At 51.4% G+C, this 19268-nt stretch overlaps 1 protein-coding gene across 2 annotated transcripts in view; it reads left to right on the plus strand.

The window, feature by feature from the left end:
- Positions 1-19268, plus strand: part of VCP (valosin containing protein) — a 46454-nt gene that overhangs the window by 18463 nt on the left and 8723 nt on the right. For both annotated transcript variants that reach the window (XM_075580882.1, XM_075580938.1), the window contains exons 4-11: positions 3169-3311; positions 3925-4055; positions 9136-9267; positions 10275-10377; positions 11242-11375; positions 13555-13690; positions 14452-14564; positions 19028-19192. In XM_075580882.1, coding sequence (XP_075436997.1) covers positions 3169-3311; positions 3925-4055; positions 9136-9267; positions 10275-10377; positions 11242-11375; positions 13555-13690; positions 14452-14564; positions 19028-19192 — 1057 coding nt within the window. The remainder of the gene's footprint in view (positions 1-3168; positions 3312-3924; positions 4056-9135; positions 9268-10274; positions 10378-11241; positions 11376-13554; positions 13691-14451; positions 14565-19027; positions 19193-19268) is intronic.

Below are 19268 nucleotides of genomic sequence, written 5' to 3' on the forward strand. Positions count from 1 at the left end.
CTGTGCGTGCGCTGTTACTGCGGGGGTACTGGCACGGATCTCTCTGCTCTGCGTGCGCTGTTACTGCAGGGGTACTGGCACGGATCTCTCTGCTCTGCGTGCGCTGTTACTGCGGGGGTACTGGCACGGATCTCTCTGCTCTGTGCGTGCGCTGTTACTGCGGGGGTACTGGCACGGATCTCTCTGCTCTGTGCGTACGCTGTTACTGCGGGGGTACTGGCACGGATCTCTCTGCTCTGTGCGTGCGCTGTTACTGCGGGGGTACTGGCACGGATCTCTGCTCTGTGCGTGCGCTGTTACTGCGGGGGTACTAGCACGGATCTCTGCTCTGTGCGTGCGCTGTTACTGCGGGGGTACTGGCACGGATCTCTCTGCTCTGTGCGTGCGCTGTTACTGCGGGGGTACTGGCACTGATCTCTGCTCTGTGCGTGCGCTGTTACTGCGGGGGTACTGGCACTGATCTCTCTGCTCTGTGCGTGCGCTGTTACTGCGGGGGTACTGGCACGGATCTCTCTGCTCTGTGCGTGCGCTGTTACTGCGGGGGTACTGGCACTGATCTCTCTGCTCTGTGCGTGCGCTGTTACTGCGGGGGTACTGGCACTGATCTCTCTGCTCTGTGCGTGCGCTGTTACTGCGGGGGTACTGGCACGGATCTCTCTGCTCTGTGCGTGCGCTGTTACTGCGGGGGTACTGGCACGGATCTCTCTGCTCTGTGCGTGCGCTGTTACTGCGGGGGTACTGGCACGGATCTCTGCTCTGTGCGTGCGCTGTTACTGCGGGGGTACTGGCACGGATCTCTCTGCTCTGTGCGTGCGCTGTTACTGCGGGGGTACTGGCACGGATCTCTCTGCTCTGTGCGTGCGCTGTTACTGCAGGGGTACTGGCACGGATCTCTCTGCTCTGTGCGTGCGGGGGTACTGGCACGGATCTCTCTGCTCTGTGCGTGCGCTGTTACTGCGGGGGTACTGGCACGGATCTCTCTGCTCTGTGCGTGCGGGGGTACTGGCACGGATCTCTCTGCTCTGTGCGTGCGCTGTTACTGCGGGGGTACTGGCACTGATCTCTGCTCTGTGCGTGCGCTGTTACTGCGGGGGTACTGGCACTGATCTCTCTGCTCTGTGCGTGCGCTGTTACTGCGGGGGTACTGGCACTGATCTCTACTCTGTGCGTGCGCTGTTACTGCGGGGGTACTGGCACGGATCTCTCTGCTCTGTGCGTGCGCTGTTACTGCGGGGGTACTGGCACGGATCTCTCTGCTCTGTGCGTGCGCTGTTACTGCGGGGGTACTGGCACTGATCTCTGCTCTGTGCGTGCGCTGTTACTGCGGGGGTACTGGCACGGATCTCTCTGCTCTGTGCGTGCGCTGTTACTGCGGGGGTACTGGCACTGATCTCTCTGCTCTGTGCGTGCGCTGTTACTGCGGGGGTACTGGCACGGATCTCTCTGCTCTGTGCGTGCGCTGTTACTGCGGGGGTACTGGCACGGATCTCTCTGCTCTGTGCGTGCGCTGTTACTGCGGGGGTACTGGCACGGATCTCTCTGCTCTGTGCGTGCGCTGTTACTGCGGGGGTACTGGCACTGATCTCTCTGCTCTGTGCGTGCGCTGTTACTGCGGGGGTACTGGCACGGATCTCTCTGCTCTGTGCGTGCGCTGTTACTGCGGGGGTACTGGCACTGATCTCTGCTCTGTGCGTGCGCTGTTACTGCGGGGGTACTGGCACTGATCTCTCTGCTCTGTGCGTGCGCTGTTACTGCGGGGGTACTGGCACTGATCTCTCTGCTCTGTGCGTGCGCTGTTACTGCGGGGGTACTGGCACGGATCTCTCTGCTCTGTGCGTGCGCTGTTACTGCGGGGGTACTGGCACGGATCTCTCTGCTCTGTGCGTGCGCTGTTACTGCGGGGGTACTGGCACTGATCTCTGCTCTGTGCGTGTGCTGTTACTGCGGGGGTACTGGCACTGATCTCTGCTCTGTGCGTGCGCTGTTACTGCGGGGGTACTGGCACGGATCTCTCTGCTCTGTGCGTGCGCTGTTACTGCGGGGGTACTGGCACTGATCTCTCTGCTCTGTGCATGCGCTGTTACTGCGGTGGTACTGGCACTGATCTCTGCTCTGTGCGTGCGCTGTTACTGCGGGGGTACTGGCACTGATCTTTCTGCTCTGTGCGTGCGCTGTTACTGCGGGGGTACTGGCACGGATCTCTGCTCTGTGCGTGCGCTGTTACTGCGGAGGTACTGGCACGGATCTCTCTGCTCTGTGCGTGCGCTGTTACTGCGGGGGTACTGGCACGGATCTCTCTGCTCTGTGCGTGCGCTGTTACTGCGGGGATACTGGCACTGATCTCTGCTCTGCGTGCGCTGTTACTGCGGGGGTACTGGCACGGATCTCTCTGCTCTGTGCGTGCGCTGTTACTGCAGGGGTACTGGCACGGATCTCTCTGCTCTGTGCGTGCGCTGTTACTGCGGGGGTACTGGCACGGATCTCTCTGCTCTGTGCGTGCGCTGTTACTGCGGGGGTACTAGCACGGATCTCTCTGCTCTGTGCGTGCGCTGTTACTGCGGGGGTACTGGCACGGATCTCTCTGCTCTGTGCGTGCGCTGTTACTGCGGGGGTACTGGCACGGATCTCTGCTCTGTGCGTGCGCTGTTACTGCGGGGGTACTGGCACGGATCTCTGCTCTGTGCGTGCGCTGTTACTGCGGGGGTACTGGCACGGATCTCTCTGCTCTGTGCGTGCGCTGTTACTGCGGGGGTACTGGCACGGATCTCTCTGCTCTGTGCGTGCGCTGTTACTGCAGGGGTACTGGCACGGATCTCTGCTCTGTGCGTGCGCTGTTACTGCGGGGGTACTGGCACGGATCTCTCTGCTCTGTGCGTGCGCTGTTACTGCGGGGGTACTGGCACGGATCTCTCTGCTCTGCCAGCAGTGTGTTGTGGGCCAGTACTAGCCAGTAACAGCGTGCATCATTGAAGAGATTATCCTGTGATTCACGGGAAGAAGTGAATTCAGTAAACCAGTCTCACTATCGTTATGCTTCCTGAAGAAACCTATTTACCAGATGTATGGCCTAGTTTGTAACTTGTATGTTTACAGACACCTTGTTGGCTTAACATTGGCTAACTGTATCCCTTCTTCTCTTCTCTCCCCTCCTGCTGTCAATGTGTCCAGTATCCAGCCATGTCCAGACGTGAAGTATGGCAAACGAATCCATGTGTTGCCCATAGATGACACTGTGGAAGGCATCACTGGCAATCTGTTTGAGGTGTACCTAAAGCCTTACTTTTTGGAAGCCTACAGACCAATCAGAAAAGGTACTGACTAACAGCCTATATGTGGCTGGAAAACCTGCGCTCTCTGGCTGAGGCCCCACTGAGGTGTAACATCATACTCTAGTCCAGGAGTGGCCAACTCCAGTTCTCAAGGGCCACCAACAGATCAGGTTTTCAGGATATCCCTGCTTCAGCACAGGTGACTCAAGAGGCTTAGTCAAAGATTTTAGTGAAGCAGGTATATCCTTAAAACCTGACCTGTTGGTGGCCCTTTAAGACAGTAGTTGGCCAGCCCTGCTCTAATCCTACCTCTCAGAAAATGGCCTGGGACACCGATGCAGGTATCTATGCAAACACGTTGCCCACGCCGGTCTCCCACGCCGGCCTCCCGCGTTCCTGCACTGTCCCTACCTTTCCACTTGAGTGAAGGTGCTGGCTTTGCGAGGCATAAAGGTGGGTGCAGTGTAGATTTACTGGGACACTCCCTTCCCCTAACCATTTAATTAAAATACAAATGGAAAGATGAAATGATTTCCATCCTTACTAATGTTGGTTAGTAAACAGACATTTATGTTTTAAAACAGTACTGTGCAAGTTGTACCCAATGCTCGTTAGGTGTGTGCTGCTGGGTTAACGAAGCGGTTTGTTTCTGCAGGGGACATATTCCAGGTGCGCGGGGGGATGCGTGCGGTGGAGTTCAAGGTGGTGGAGACAGATCCGAGCCCCTACTGCATAGTGGCCCCAGACACTGTAATCCACTGTGAAGGAGAACCCATTAAGCGGGAGGTAAGATCACTGACCTGGGAGGTATCCAGCTTCCTGTGCTCTGACCACCAGAGGGAGTCTGCTTTCAGCATTGGGAAGCCTCGGCGTGTGTGCTCTCCGAGGCAGGGATGTGTTCTCCTGTGCTCTGACCGCCAGAGGGAGCCTGCTTTCAGCATTGGGAAGCCTCGGCGTGTGTGCTCTCCGAGGCAGGGATGTGTTCTCCTGTGCTCTGACCACCAGAGGGAGCCTGCTTTCAGCATTGGGAAGCCTCGGCGTGTGTGCTCCCCAAGGCAGGGATGTGTTCTCCTGTGCTCTGACCACCAGAGGGAGCCTGCTTTCAGCATTGGGAAGCCTCGGCGTGTGTGCTCTCCGAGGCAGGGATGTGTTCTCCTGTGCTCTGACCACCAGAGGGAGCCTGCTTTCAGCATTGGGAAGTCTGGGCGTGTGTGCTCTCCGAGGCAGGGATGTGTTCTCCTGTGCTCTGACCGCCAGAGGGAGCCTGCTTTCAGCATTGGGAAGCCTCGGCGTGTGTGCTCTCCGAGGCAGGGATGTGTTCTCCTGTGCTCTGACCACCAGAGGGAGCCTGCTTTCAGCATTGGGAAGCCTCGGCGTGTGTGCTCTCCGAGGCAGGGATGTGTTCTCCTGTGCTCTGACCACCAGAGGGAGCCTGCTTTCACCATTGGGAAGCCTCGGCGTGTGTGCTCTCCGAGGCAGGGATGTGTTCTCCTGTGCTCTGACCACCAGAGGGAGTCTGCTTTCAGCATTGGGAAGCCTCGGCGTGTGTGCTCTCCGAGGCAGGGATGTGTTCTCCTGTGCTCTGACCACCAGAGGGAGCCTGCTTTCACCATTGGGAAGCCTCGGCGTGTGTGCTCTCCGAGGCAGGGATGTGTTCTCCTGTGCTCTGACCACCAGAGGGAGCCTGCTTTCAGCATTGGGAAGCCTCGGCGTGTGTGCTCTCCGAGGCAGGGATGTGTTCTCCTGTGCTCTGACCACCAGAGGGAGCCTGCTTTCACCATTGGGAAGCCTCGGCGTGTGTGCTCCCCGAGGCAGGGATGTGTTCTCCTGTGCTCTGACCACCAGAGGGAGCCTGCTTTCAGCATTGGGAAGCCTCGGCGTGTGTGCTCTCCGAGGCAGGGATGTGTTCTCCTGTGCTCTGACCACCAGAGGGAGTCTGCTTTCAGCATTGGGAAGTCTGGGCGTGTGTGCTCTCCGAGGCAGGGATGTGTTCTCCTGTGCTCTGACCACCAGAGGGAGCCTGCTTTCAGCATTGGGAAGCCTCGGCGTGTGTGCTCTCCGAGGCAGGGATGTGTTCTCCTGTGCTCTGACTGCCAGAGGGAGCCTGCTTTCAGCATTGGGAAGCCTGGGCGTGTGTGCTCTCCGAGGCAGGGATGTGTTCTCCTGTGCTCTGACCACCAGAGGGAGCCTGCTTTCAGCATTGGGAAGCCTGGGCGTGTGTGCTCTCCGAGGCAGGGATGTGTTCTCCTGTGCTCTGACCACCAGAGGGAGCCTGCTGTCAGCATTGGGAAGCCTCGGCGTGTGTGCTCTCCGAGGCAGGGATGTGTTCTCCTGTGCTCTGACTGCCAGAGGGAGCCTGCTTTCAGCATTGGGAAGCCTGGGCGTGTGTGCTCTCCGAGGCAGGGATGTGTTCTCCTGTGCTCTGACCACCAGAGGGAGCCTGCTTTCAGCATTGGGAAGCCTCGGCGTGTGTGCTCTCCGAGGCAGGGATGTGTTCTCCTGTGCTCTGACCACCAGAGGGAGTCTGCTTTCAGCATTGGGAAGCCTCGGCGTGTGGGCTCTCCGAGGCAGGGATGTGTTCTCCTGTGCTCTGACCACCAGAGGGAGCCTGCTTTCAGCATTGGGAAGCCTCGGCGTGTGTGCTCTCCGAGGCAGGGATGTGTTCTCCTGTGCTCTGACTGCCAGAGGGAGCCTGCTTTCAGCATTGGGAAGCCTCGGCGTGTGTGCTCTCCGAGGCAGGGATGTGTTCTCCTGTGTTGGGCTTTTAGGTTTGCTCTCACAACCAATTGAAGGTGCTCAAGGCCATATAAGAGCAGGTGTTGAGCTATAAAATAGGTGCACGGTTCCCTGTAACAGAATATAAAGAAACAGCGGGAAGAATGAGGTCTTTCTAGTTTTGTACAATAAAGACTAGGAAACGTTTCTTGCTTTAATAGAACCGTGTATTAAATGTTAATTTTTTTGGTTGGTGTATTTCTATTATGGGAATGGCTGTATTGGGGGGGGGGGGGTGTATTTCTATTGGAATGGCTGTATTTGGGGGGAGGAGGGTATTTCTATTGGAATGGCTGTATTGTGGGGAGTGTATTTCTATTGGAATGGCTGTATTGTGGGGGGGTGTATTTCTATTGGAATGGCTGTATTGGGGGGGTGTATTTCTATTGGAATGGCTGTATTGGGGGTGTATTTCTATTGGAATGGCTGTATTGGGGGGGTGTATTTCTATTGGAATGGCTGTATTGGGGGTGTATTTCTATTGGAATGGCTCTATTGGGGGGTTGTATTTCTATTGGAATGGCTGTATTGGGGGGTGTATTTCTATTGGAATGGCTGTATTGGGGGGTTGTATTTCTATTGGAATGGCTGTATTGGGGGGTGTATTTCTATTGGAATGGCTGTATTGGGGGGTGTATTTCTATTGGGAGGGTGTATTTCTATTATTGCAATGGCTGTATTGGGGGGTGTATTTCTATTATTGGATTATTGGAATGGCTGTAATTGGAGGGGGGTGTACTTCTATTATTGGAATGGCTGTATTGGTGGAGGTGTATTATTGGAATGGCTGTATTATTGGAATGGCTGTATTGGTGGGGGTGTATTATTGGAATGGCTGTATTTTTGGAATGGCTGTATTGGTGGGGGTGTATTATTGGAATGGCTGTATTGGTGGGGGTGTATTATTGGAATCGCTGTATTTTTGGAATGGCTGTATTGGTGGGGGTGTATTATTGGAATGGCTGTATTATTGGAATGGCTGTATTGGTGGGGGTGTATTATTGGAATGGCTGTATTAGTGGGGGTGTATTATTGGAATGGCTGTATTGGTGTGGGGGGGTATATTTCTATTATTGGAATGGCTGTATTGGTGTGGGGGGGTATATTTCTATTATTGGAATGGCTGTATTGGTGGGGGGGGTATATTTCTATTATTGGAATGGCTGTATTGGGGCTGTTTTGATGGTATCGTATCATAGGGTCTTATTTCCTAAAATGCTGGGAACATTGTTGGCGCCATGTCAATAAATAGCCATGACTTTTTACTACCTGTAGAAATATTAACCCTTTCATTGACAAAGGGGCCAGTAACAGTTATTCCACAATCCACTGTGCACAATAATTTATCCACCTCAATCACTGTAGGGTAGAGTTTAATATCTCGGCCGCATATCCCATGCTTCCCTTTCCTGTTATAATGGACTCCATGCCTGTGATAATTGTGGGAGTGCTGGCGTGCGACTGAGCAGTGCCGCACAGGCATTGTCACACTTCTGTAAGAGTAATGTGGCACTTCTTACCCCTGTGTATGGCCCCAGCCAGTGACGGCTGGTTATGTGGGGCTTTCCGACTCTATACCTAATGACTCCCGGGCTTGTACCTTTTATATTACACAGTGAAAGCAGGAATATTCTGTAACCGGTTTGTGCAGCTGGATTATTAGAAGTAATTACAGGGCTTCACTAACCTGCTATGGCCTTTTCCTGACTGCTGTTTTTAACCTAATCTTGTGCTAAAATGTTTTGTAATATCTTGTATAAACAAGCAAATACTTGGCAGTTGTTCATCCTAAGTAAACCTGGTCAGCCATTTATGGAGTTGTTACTATAGTAATAGTGTTATAGGGGGGTGCCTATTGTGACCATTGCAACGTGTGTGCATTACTTTCACTCCCAACTATGTTTAACATTTGAAGCAGAAATGAAAGTTCACATGCTACTTGGTTCTTGAGGTAGTTATGTGAATGTCCTGGGGAGACGTGTTGCAGATCCTTACTTTGAGTTTCCGAAAACATTCTCCTTTCCCGTCACGTCTGTGAAGCCATTTATTGTTTCATGACGACTACAAGAAAGTCTTCATATTGGACGTAGCTAGCGGTCCTCAATGCCGCAGCTGTTCAATGAATGGAGGAAGGATTGTGCTGCAGTGAGTGTACGGAGCCGACGCCATAAGATGCTTCCTGTGCGGTTATCTAGTACTTTGCTTTAATGAGAAGCTATTCTGTTTGGCGTGCGCTTTTATTCCCAGTTATTGTCTCCATTCTGTTCTTGTTTAGTGAGCCATGTACAATGCTGCGTGAGTTTTGTCTTCTAATGAGAGCATTGTGTGTAAGCAAATAAGATGTTCTGCTTTTCAATGGTTCAGATCTTTGTTAAAGCAGCAATCCCAGTCCTTTTATTGTAACTTGAGACTGGATTTGGGGGTGTCCCTGGAACAGAACCTCGCTATTTTCAGCTCCTGGGCCCTGCCTTATTCAACATACTTACTATCAAGTTTATATCTCCCTCCAGAAGAAACAAAAATGGCTGCTAAATCTCTGGCCAATTGAAAGCTGCAACATCATTGGTTGCAAAGTCCCTATTGGGTGGCTATTTAAATCCCCTTTAGAAAACAGGAAGTAACTCCGTTAAGGTCACTGGTAACGGTGGGGTTACCCGGTGCTTTCCCCCCGGGCCGGATTAGCTGAGAATGAGTGGTTGTGTTTGCATGACATGACAAGCCGCTTCCCATTCAGCGCTACGCACAGAAAGGTAGAAAGGCGTTTTCTGTGCGGGAGAGATCGCTTCTTCATTGTCGTACCAGCCTTTCTCTTTGATTATACAGACACTGTTCTCATGACTAAAGAACATTGCGGTATTGATATTGGCATTAAGGCTTCCATATATTAGAGCAAACAATGGCAGCTTCTTGCTTTTTAATGGGGTTTTCGACATGTGAATTTCTTTCCTACTTATCTAAAGTCAACCATTTGGGGATGAGTTTCCATCTAAGCAGCATGTTAATGGTATTGCAGCATGTTCTCTGCTACACCAGCACCTTGTTTGCGCGGACTATTCACCCATTGCTAATGGCTGGTACTTCCCTCTTGCAGGATGAAGAGGAGTCTCTGAATGAAGTGGGTTATGACGACATCGGGGGATGCAGGAAGCAGTTGGCTCAAATTAAGGAGATGGTGGAGCTGCCTTTAAGACACCCTGCACTCTTCAAAGCCATCGGTGTGAAGGTAATATGCAGATATGAGGCATTAGGACAAGGTCTTTGGCCTAAAAGTCCTATCACTGCGGGAAGGTCTGACACCACTTGGCAAAGAGCTGTATCTTTGGGGTTTAATGAGCACACTTCATCCCTTGGATATACAGTATGTTCATGGTGCTATACGTCTCTGTGAGAAGGTCACATACTCATCTGCAGACGCCATTCAGAAGCAGCAGCTAAGCAGGGCTCTAAATATTCACTGATTTTATGTACTATATTCAGTGCTTTGGGGTACTGGTGAAGTCTAAAATACAAACCAGAATATCTGTGCAGTACACTCCATGCATTGTTACATAGTGTGTCCTGACTTCAGCCATTTTATTAAAGCCGGGATGTTCCTGCTCGTATGGAGCAGGACTGTGTCTCTTGTACTTTAATGGGCCAGTCCTTCCCAAGACCAAAGTACAGTCGTGACATGTTTTACATGTTAAATGTATGTGAAGGCAGCTTGGAAAATAAATCACAAGCCTTTTTTGCGTTCTTTTTAATGTCTCCTTAGTAGTATTGAAGTGTGTTTACGGTCTTTGCCCAGTCTTGTGATAAAATGGCTTGTAATATGTGGTTAAAACGGTTGTTCTCTTTTGTTTGCAAACACATTTTGCTGCCATTAGTCTGTACCAGAGCACATGAGAAATACAGAACAGGAAACAAGTAACAATTTTACTTTATAATTAAATCTTGCTTAGGAAACAGATGACATTCAGAATGTGTTTAAAGCAGTGTGCTTGTGTTATTTATTCCGGTCTGTGAGGCGGCCTCGGTAACACCGCTGGCGGGGGGTCTGGTAGTGAAGGCCGGAGCTCTTCAGTGGAAGGGGCAGTAGGTGAATGGAGTGGTCTCACTTCACAGGTTGTTTATGCAGCAAAGGGCTAGATAAGGCTCTTAAAGTCTGACAGTGGGACCCTTATTAATGAAACAGTTTCAGGTGGCAGGTAATAATTGAGCTGTTTCTAATGTAACTCTCTCCCGGTGCAGCCTCCTCGTGGTATCCTGCTGTACGGACCCCCGGGCACTGGCAAGACTCTGATTGCCCGAGCGGTTGCTAATGAAACTGGTGCTTTCTTCTTCCTGATTAATGGTAAGAGCCATTTCATACCACTGCGCGATGTGTACCTAATATGAAGGGAGGAGGGTTTCCTACACCCTGTGCCAGCAGCTTATTGGAAGTGAAATGTGGCCGGTGTATTTTACTTACCTGCCGGCCTTCCTCCGGCGTCGTGACGGCGCTTTGTCATGGCAATGCGTCACCATTTGACATTGTAGTGACATCCATGGAAGACTGCGGCCCTCTTAGAGGCCCTGCTCTCTTCCCCCATCAATCGGTTTCATTGCTGTGGGGAAGAGCGCCGGCCTCTAACCGCGGTGCCTGCCGCGGTGCCTGGCGCAGCACCGGCACACAGGGTTTTCCCAGTAGCACAGATACATTGAGGACACCTTGTCTGACCATGGGGAGCACCAAATGTGATGAACACGGCCCACATCACTGCCATAGGGAGCCAGCAACACTTTATAGAGCCGTATACATTACTAGCCCATTTGGCAGTGAAGGGGTTAAAAAATAGGTGTACCTGCACTTCATGCGAAGCTTTCACACATCTCGGCATTACCAGGAGACACTTAGAATATGTAACGGCTGGTTTGTTATTTCTGTCCTGTCTCGATCATTGTGAGAAGTACAAGATGCACATTGAATGGTGATGAAATAGCTCAATACACTGCTTGGGTGGATCATGTTTACATAGAGAGAGGCCCACCCATGTCCAGAATATGTATTGACCTTCCTTAACCCCGGCGCAGTTGATCCATTCTGCACGTACGATTTTGGCGCTCCTTACCTTGGCGCACAGTCCCAATGCTGCCCCCAAATCCCTCATGTAAATGATCTTAAGTGTCCGAGCAAAGAAGCGATTTATTCTGTGGCTTGTTCACCTCCACCATTCAGGCCCCGAGATCATGAGCAAGCTGGCTGGCGAGTCCGAGAGCAACCTGCGCAAAGCCTTCGAAGAGGCAGAGAAGAACGCCCCGGCCATCATCTTCATAGATGAACTGGATGCCATTGCCCCCAAGAGAGAGAAGGTGCGTCCCAAACCGTCAGCAACGAGGCGGCTTAACTTGGGCAGATGAGAAGCACGTGGCTCACCGCGTCTGATCGGCTGTAAAACCTCAGTCCCTATAAGATCCTTATAGTTTCATTTTTAGCTTTGTGCATCATCCCAAGTGTCTGCATGCCCTTACAGCCTCCGAGAGGCTGCAAGTGTCTGCATGCCCTCACAGCCTCCGAGAGGCTGCAAGTGTCTGCATGCCCTCACAGCCTCCGAGGGGCTGCAAGTGTCTGCATGCCTTTACAGCCTCCGAGAGGCTGCAAGTGTCTGCATGCCCTTACAGCGTCCGAGAGGCTGCAAGTGTCTGCATGCACTTACAGCCTCCGAGGGGCTGCAAGTGTCTGCATGCCCTTACAGCCTCCGAGGGGCTGCAAGTGTCTGCATGCCCTTACAGCCTCCGAGAGGCTGCAAGTGTCTGCATGCCCTTTCAGCCTCTGAGAGGCTGCTCCTAGAACCCTGCCCCTTCTCCGTGACCACGTTATTCCTCCCATTTCCTCTCCGCCTGTCGCCCTCCCGCTTCAGAGCATGTTCTTATCTGAAATCTGCTTCCCTCCTCTTCAAACCCTGGATATACTGTATTTGAACCTTTCAATGCTGTCCTCCAGTACAAACGTTCATGTGCAATGTTAGGATTAAACGTTTTTACTTGAACTTTAAAAAAAATGTTATGTAACCGTTCTGGTCTATCTTACAATAAGCTCGTCTCTCAACATACTTTTCCCCCCTCACTCTTTCCCTCGATGTTTAAATTGTTGAGTAAACCACGCCATACTGCCAGTCACGATCATGTATCCGAGGAATGCAGAGAATATTTATTTATTTTATACAGAACCAAGTTAATGGTAGTCTTCTTTTTAATTCAGTTAAGACGTCCTTTACATAATGCTCATATAATATTTTGCTTTGTTATTAATATTGCCAGTCCCTTGTGTCCAGGTTGAACCTTGCGTTTGATGCTCTGCTGCTTGCGATGGTGATAATGCTTTTCTACAAAGCAAAGAAAACCAGTGCAGGTTTTTGCCAGTTTGTGTTCAAATGGGGAGTAGAGGACGCTAATTTCAGTACTTTTCTTTCATACAAATTCATTCTTCTGTAATGGGGAATCCAAAAGGCAGTTTAGCAAACTTGGCTAAACAAGAAAAACATTTATTGTAAGTTAGCAATAAAAGGTGTTTTTGCAGTAAAAGGAAAGGGTTCTTTACAATAAGGGCATTTAAATTGACAATGAATTTCTCAGAGAGACTGATGGCAGATATGATGGATATCTCTAAGAAAAGGTTGGACATCTTTTTAGAAAGGAAAGGTATACAGGGATATACCAAATAAGTATACATGGGAAGGATGTTGATCCAGGGATTAATCCGATTGCCAATTCTTGGAGTGAGGAAGGAATTAATTTTCCCCTTATGAGATATTAGATAATGTGTCACTGGGGTGTTGTGTTTGCTTCCCGGTGAGTACAGATGTAGGATAACGTATCTCCTTTGTCTCAATGTAACAGCTGTAGCAGGCGTTATTACACCCGCTGGGTGTGTGCAGCTAATTGTTTTGCAATCGTGTCTTCTGCTCCCGCTCACACATTGTGTCCCCGCTCACACATTGTGTCCCCGCTCACACATTGTGTCCCCGCTCACACATTGTGTCCCCGCTCACACATTGTGTCCCCGCTCACACATTGTGTCCCCGCTACACACCACACCAGCGGGAGCAATAACGACAGCTGCAAATGTTGGTTAAACTCGGCAGGTGTCTTATCGTCCACAAAGTCTACTATGTCACTATGTAAAACTAATAACCGGGTGCTAAAGACTAAGCTATTCAGGCCAAAGTGACTGCAAACGGGTACAGCACAAGTCAAGCACACCGAGAACCAAAACAGTGGAACTGGCAAACGTGTGCGTTTAATCATTAGAGCTGCATAATAAACTGATATTCAGCATATCGGGCAACCATGTCTGGGAGAGAAGCAAATTTCTATGTTTTAACTTAAAAAATGTAATCTTGTGCTAACAAGTATCCTGAATAAAACTATATATTTATTTAATCTCCCACGTTTTCCTGTGTTGGTTAAACTGCCTTCAGAACAATGGCAAGGAATTGTATTTGTGTCCGCTCTCCTTTTGGTTCAGACACATGGTCTCTCATCCCTGTAGACCCACGGAGAGGTTGAACGCCGTATTGTGTCCCAGCTGCTAACTTTGATGGACGGACTCAAACAGAGGGCGCACGTGATTGTCATGGCTGCTACCAACCGACCCAACAGCATCGATCCAGCGCTCAGACGATTTGGTAAGTCCTGTACAGAGCAGCATTTAACAATCCTGCGGTGTCTGCTGTAACACCGTTAAGGAGCTTCATGCTACATTTGTCCCTGTTATAATAATAGCGTGTTCTTGTATAGCGCTGCTAGTTTTATGTAGGGCTTTACAGAGACATTTTGCAGGCGCAGGTCCCTGCCCCGTGGAGCTTACAATCTGTTTTTCGTGCCTGGGGCACAGGGAGATAAAGTGACTTGCCCAATGTCACAAGGAGCCGACACTGGAAAATGAACCAGGTTCCCCTGCTTCACACTCGGTGCCAGGCAGTGCCGTTACTCACTGAGCCGCCCCTCCTCAACACCTTTTTCAGCAAGTTCTGCCCTAAACTTGCACACGCGGCCTATGTTCCTTTGCGCACGCGGCCTATGTTCCTTTGCGCACGCGGCCTATGTTCCTTTGCGCACGCGGCCTATGTTCCTTTGCGCACGCGGCCTATGTTCCTTTGCGCACGTTGCATAAAACGCCTCTTGGCCTTTCTTACTCTTCTGGCAGCATAAACATTGAGAAGCTTTGAATGTTGTCACAGGTTGGCTGTCATCAAGCTAGCCACCAAAATGGTGGTATCCTGTAATACACTCCAGTTGACGACTGGTTGATGTTTATTGTAGATGAGCGGGGTGTGTCGGTGTTAGCATGGGCCTATAGACTATCTCCTCTGCTTCCGGCACACCTAAACGGTCCCCTTGACTTGTGCTGTCTCCAATCATGAGGTGACCCCTTGTGTCCTTGCAGGTCGCTTTGATCGGGAGGTTGACATTGGAATCCCTGATGCCACGGGCAGGCTGGAAATCTTACAGATCCACACTAAGAATATGAAGCTGTGTGACGACGTTGATCTGGAACAGGTTGGTAAAGAGCTGCCAGTGATTTCGCTCACACCCTTTGCTAGAAGACTATTTTTGGCTCTTTGATACTACAAGGTATTTTACCTCCCCATGTAGGACCATGCGGGACTTGCAGTCCTTGCGTTATTACATACTGGAAGTGCCTTTGAGGAAAATTGCACATAATTAAAATGCAGGGTAGGGGGGATGAGATATTCTGTGTCTCGGGGAAGAAGCTGTAATGCAGGGTAAGGGGGGGGGGGGATGAGATATCCTATGTCCCGGGGAAGAAGCTGTAATGCAGGGTATGGGGGCGTGGGGGGAGGGATGAGATATCCTGTGCCCCGGGGAAGAAGCTGTAATGCAGGGTATGGGGGGGTGGGGGGAGGGATGAGATATCCTCTGTCCCGGGGAAGAAGCTGTAATGCAGGGTATGGGGGGGGGGGGGGGGGGAGAATATCCTGTGTCTCGGGAAGAAGCTGTAATGCAGAGTAGGGGGGATGAGATATTCTGTGTCTCGGGAAGAAGCTGCTGTAATGCAGAGTAGGGGGGATGAGATATTCTGTGTCTCGGGGAAGCTGCTGTAATGCAGAGTAGGGGGGATGAGATATTCTGTGTCCCGGGGAAGAAGCTGTAATGCAGAGTAGGGGGGATGAGATATTCTGTGTCTTGGGGAAGAAGCTGTAATGCAGGGTAGGGGGGGATGAGATATCCTGTGTCCCGGGGAAGAAGCTGTAATGCAGGGTAGGGGGGATGAGATATTCTGTGTCTCAGGAAGAAGCTGTAATGCAGGGTAGGGGGGATGAGATATTCTGTGTCTCGGGGAAGAAGCTGTAATGCAGGGTAGGGGGGATGAGATATCCTCTGTCCCGGGGAAGCTGCTGTAATGCAGAGTAGGGGCGGGGGGGGGGGGGATGAGATATCCTCTGTCCAGGGGAAGCTGCTGTAATGCAGAGTAGGGGGGGATGAGATACCCTGTGCCCCGGGGAAGAAGCTGTAATGCAAGGTAGGGGGGGATGAGATATCCTCTGTCCCGGGGAAGCTGCTGTAATGCAGGGTATGTGGGGGGGGGGGGATGAGATATCCTGTGTCTCGGGAAGAAGCTGTAATGCAGAGTAGGGGGGGTTGGGGGGATGAGATATTCTGTGTCCCGGGGTAGAAGCTGTAATGCAGAGTAGGGGGGGATGAGATATTCTGTGTCCCGGGGAAGAAGCTGCTGTAATGCAGGGTTGGGGGGGATGAGATACCCTGTGTCTCGGGAAGAAGCTGTAATGCAGAGTAGGGGGGGATGAGATATCCTGTGTCCCGGGGAAGAAGCTGTAATGCAGGGTTGGGAGGGGGATGAGATACCCTGTGTCTCGGGAAGAAGCTGCTATAATGCAGAGAAATCCTCTGTCCCGGGGAAGCTGCTGTAATGCAGGGTATGTGGGGGGGGGGGGGATGAGATATCCTGTGTCTCGGGAAGAAGCTGTAATGCAGAGTAGGGGGGGTTGGGGGGATGAGATATTCTGTGTCCCGGGGTAGAAGCTGTAATGCAGAGTAGGGGGGGATGAGATATTCTGTGTCCCGGGGAAGAAGCTGCTGTAATGCAGGGTTGGGGGGGATGAGATACCCTGTGTCTCGGGAAGAAGCTGTAATGCAGAGTAGGGGGGGATGAGATATCCTGTGTCCCGGGGAAGAAGCTGTAATGCAGGGTTGGGAGGGGGATGAGATACCCTGTGTCTCGGGAAGAAGCTGCTATAATGCAGAGAAGGGGGGGATGAGATATCCTGTGTCCCGGGGAAGAAGCTGCTGTAATGCAGGGTAGGGGGGGATGAGATATTCTGTGTCTTGGGGAAGAAGCTGTAATGCAGGGTAGGGGGGATAAGATACCCTGTGTCTCGGGGAAGAAGCTGTAATGCAGAGTAGGGGGGATGAGATATTCTGTGTCCAGGGGAAGAAGCTGTAATGCAGGGTAGGGGGGGGATGAGATGTTCTGTGTCTCGGGGAAGAAGCTGTAATGCAGGGTAGGGGGGGGATGAGATATTCTGTGTCTCGGGGAAGAAGCTGTAATGCAGGGTAGGGGGGATGAGATATTCTGTGTCTCGGGAAGAAGCTGCTGTAATGCAGGGTAGGGGGGATGAGATATCCTGTGTCCCGGGGAAGAAGCTGTAATGCAGAGTAGGGGGGGTGGGGGGGATGAGATATTCTGTGTCCCGGGGAAGAAGCTGTAATGCAGAGTAAGGGGGGGGATGAGATATTCTGTGTCCCGGGGAAGAAGCTGTAATGCAGAGTAGGGGGGGGGATGAGATATTCTGTGTCCCGGGGAAGAAGCTGCAATGCAGGGTAGGGGGGATGAGATATTCTGTGTCCCGGGGAAGAAGCTGCAATGCAGGGTAGGGGGGATGAGATATTCTGTGTCTCGGGAAGAAGCTGCTGTAATGCAGAGTAGGGGGGATGAGATATTCTGTGTCCCGGGGAAGAAGCTGCAATGCAGGGTAGGGGGGATGAGATATTCTGTGTCTCGGGAAGAAGCTGCTGTAATGCAGAGTAGGGGGGATGAGATATTCTGTGTCTCGGGGAAGCTGCTGTAATGCAGGGTTGGGGGGGGGATGAGGTATCCTCTGTCCCGGGAAGAAGCTGCTGTAATGCAGGGTAGAGGTTAGGGGGCAGTGTCTGCTTTACAGAGGAACTAAACAGGTTGAGCGCTTTGAAGTCTAGATTTCTAAATTAGTCTGCGCTTATAGTGCTGGCGACGCGACTGACGTCGTCACTAGCGAAAGTTATAATTTTGTTTTCAGCGACGTCGCTGGTGATGAGGCCAGTGACGTCACGAAGGGGGCAGGCAGCGCTCTCTGATTTGTTTAGAGACAGTCACATGTGGCGACTGTCTCTAAAATATCAAATTTACCCAGCTTCAAAATTTTTGGTCACTCTGTCGCGCTTACTATAAGCGCTTGCGTCGGAGTCAATGAATTTGTTTTGGCGCGACGTCGCCAGGCACTATAAGCACAGCATTAGGCCGCTTTTATAGTAGATGGCAGTGTGCCACCGCGTGACTTAACTCGTGCGAAACCTGCACTGGAGGCATGACCATGATGTCACATGAGCGGTTCACCCTCATTGGCTGAACCGCTTACGTGACGCAGCTGTTGCGCGGCAAGATCAATTATAGATGTCTGAAAATTGGCGCGCTTGGACGCGCGCACAATTGAAAACATTCATTTGTTTTGCCGGCGTTGCGTGTGCACCGCGTGTATGATCACAGCCTAAGTAACACTGTGTGAGCTAAATGCCCTGTAGCTGTTTTGTTTCCTCTTCGCAGGTCAATTGAATTTAATAAGTGTGATCACAAATGCATGGGAAATGTAGGGGGTGTCTACGTAGTGTCTTCTGGGTGTTTAACCTTTTTATCAGTACCCCAAAGCAAGTTATTTAGACCAGAGGTTCTCAAACCTCCTTAGTGCCATGAACCAGGGGAGTTTTCTACACAACATGGGTTCTTTTCATATGCAGATTAGGGCCTGTCACCTGTGTACAAGTGCATTGGTTCTGCCTAAACCAGTGTGATCGGTGTTACCAGTGTTACCAGTGTGATCGGTGTTACCGGTGTTACCGGTGATCGGTGTTACCGGTGTTACCGGTGTTACCGGTGTTACCGGTGTGATCGGTGTGATCGGTGTGACCGGTGTGACCGGTGTGACCGGTGTGACCGGTGTGATCGGTGTTACCGGTGTGATCGGTGTTACCGGTGTGATCGGTGTTACCGGTGTTACCGGTGTGATCGGTGTTACCGGTGTGATCGGTGTTACCGGTGTTACCGGTGTGATCGGTGTTACCGGTGTGATCGGTGTTACCGGTGTGATCGGTGTTACCGGTGTGATCGGTGTTACCGGTGTGATCGGTGTGATCGGTGTTACCGGTGTTACCGGTGTGATCGGTGTTACCGGTGTGATCGGTGTTACCGGTGTGATCGGTGTTACCGGTGTGATCGGTGTTAGCCGTGGGATCGGTGTTAGCCGTGGGATCGGTGTTAGCCGTGGGATCGGTGTTAGCCGTGGGATCGGTGTTAGCCGTGGGATCGGTGTTAGCCGTGGGATCGGTGTTAGCCGTGGGATCGGTGTTAGCCGTGGGATCGGTGTTAGCCGTGGGATCGGTGTTAGCCGTGGGATCGGTGTTAGCAGTGGGATCGGTGTTAGCAGTGGAGCAGTTTAAGAACCACTTATTTATAACTATTGACTCTACCATTGACAGATCAGTCATGTCATTGTTTCCTTTTATGTTCCAGGAGTCTAGAGATCTTTGGAGAGGTTTGCTTTAGGATCATAATGTCTGCTTGTACCACAAATACATTACTCTTCTGCTTGATTTGGTGTGCCAACCGTATCCATGCCACTCAGTGCTGCTGGCTGCAGTAAAGCGTTGCAGCGCTGAGCAGTTAGACTTGCGTATCTTTCATGCCTCTGAGCAGCAGTGACAGTCAGTGCTCTCCTCTCTTCCTGCAGGTTGCTAACGAGACCCATGGACATGTGGGTGCGGATCTAGCTGCTCTGTGCTCAGAGGCGGCTCTCCAGGCCATCCGGAAGAAGATGGACCTCATAGACTTGGAGGACGAAACTATTGATGCTGAAGTGATGAATTCGCTGGCTGTCACTATGGACGACTTCAGGGTAAGCGCGGGGGACTCCTCTCCTGGGACAGGAACAGGCTGAGAAGATATTCAGGATAATTACATGTTATTAAGGA

This window comes from Ascaphus truei, chromosome 1, assembly GCF_040206685.1.
Source record: "Ascaphus truei isolate aAscTru1 chromosome 1, aAscTru1.hap1, whole genome shotgun sequence".
Lineage (NCBI taxonomy): Eukaryota > Metazoa > Chordata > Amphibia > Anura > Ascaphidae > Ascaphus > Ascaphus truei.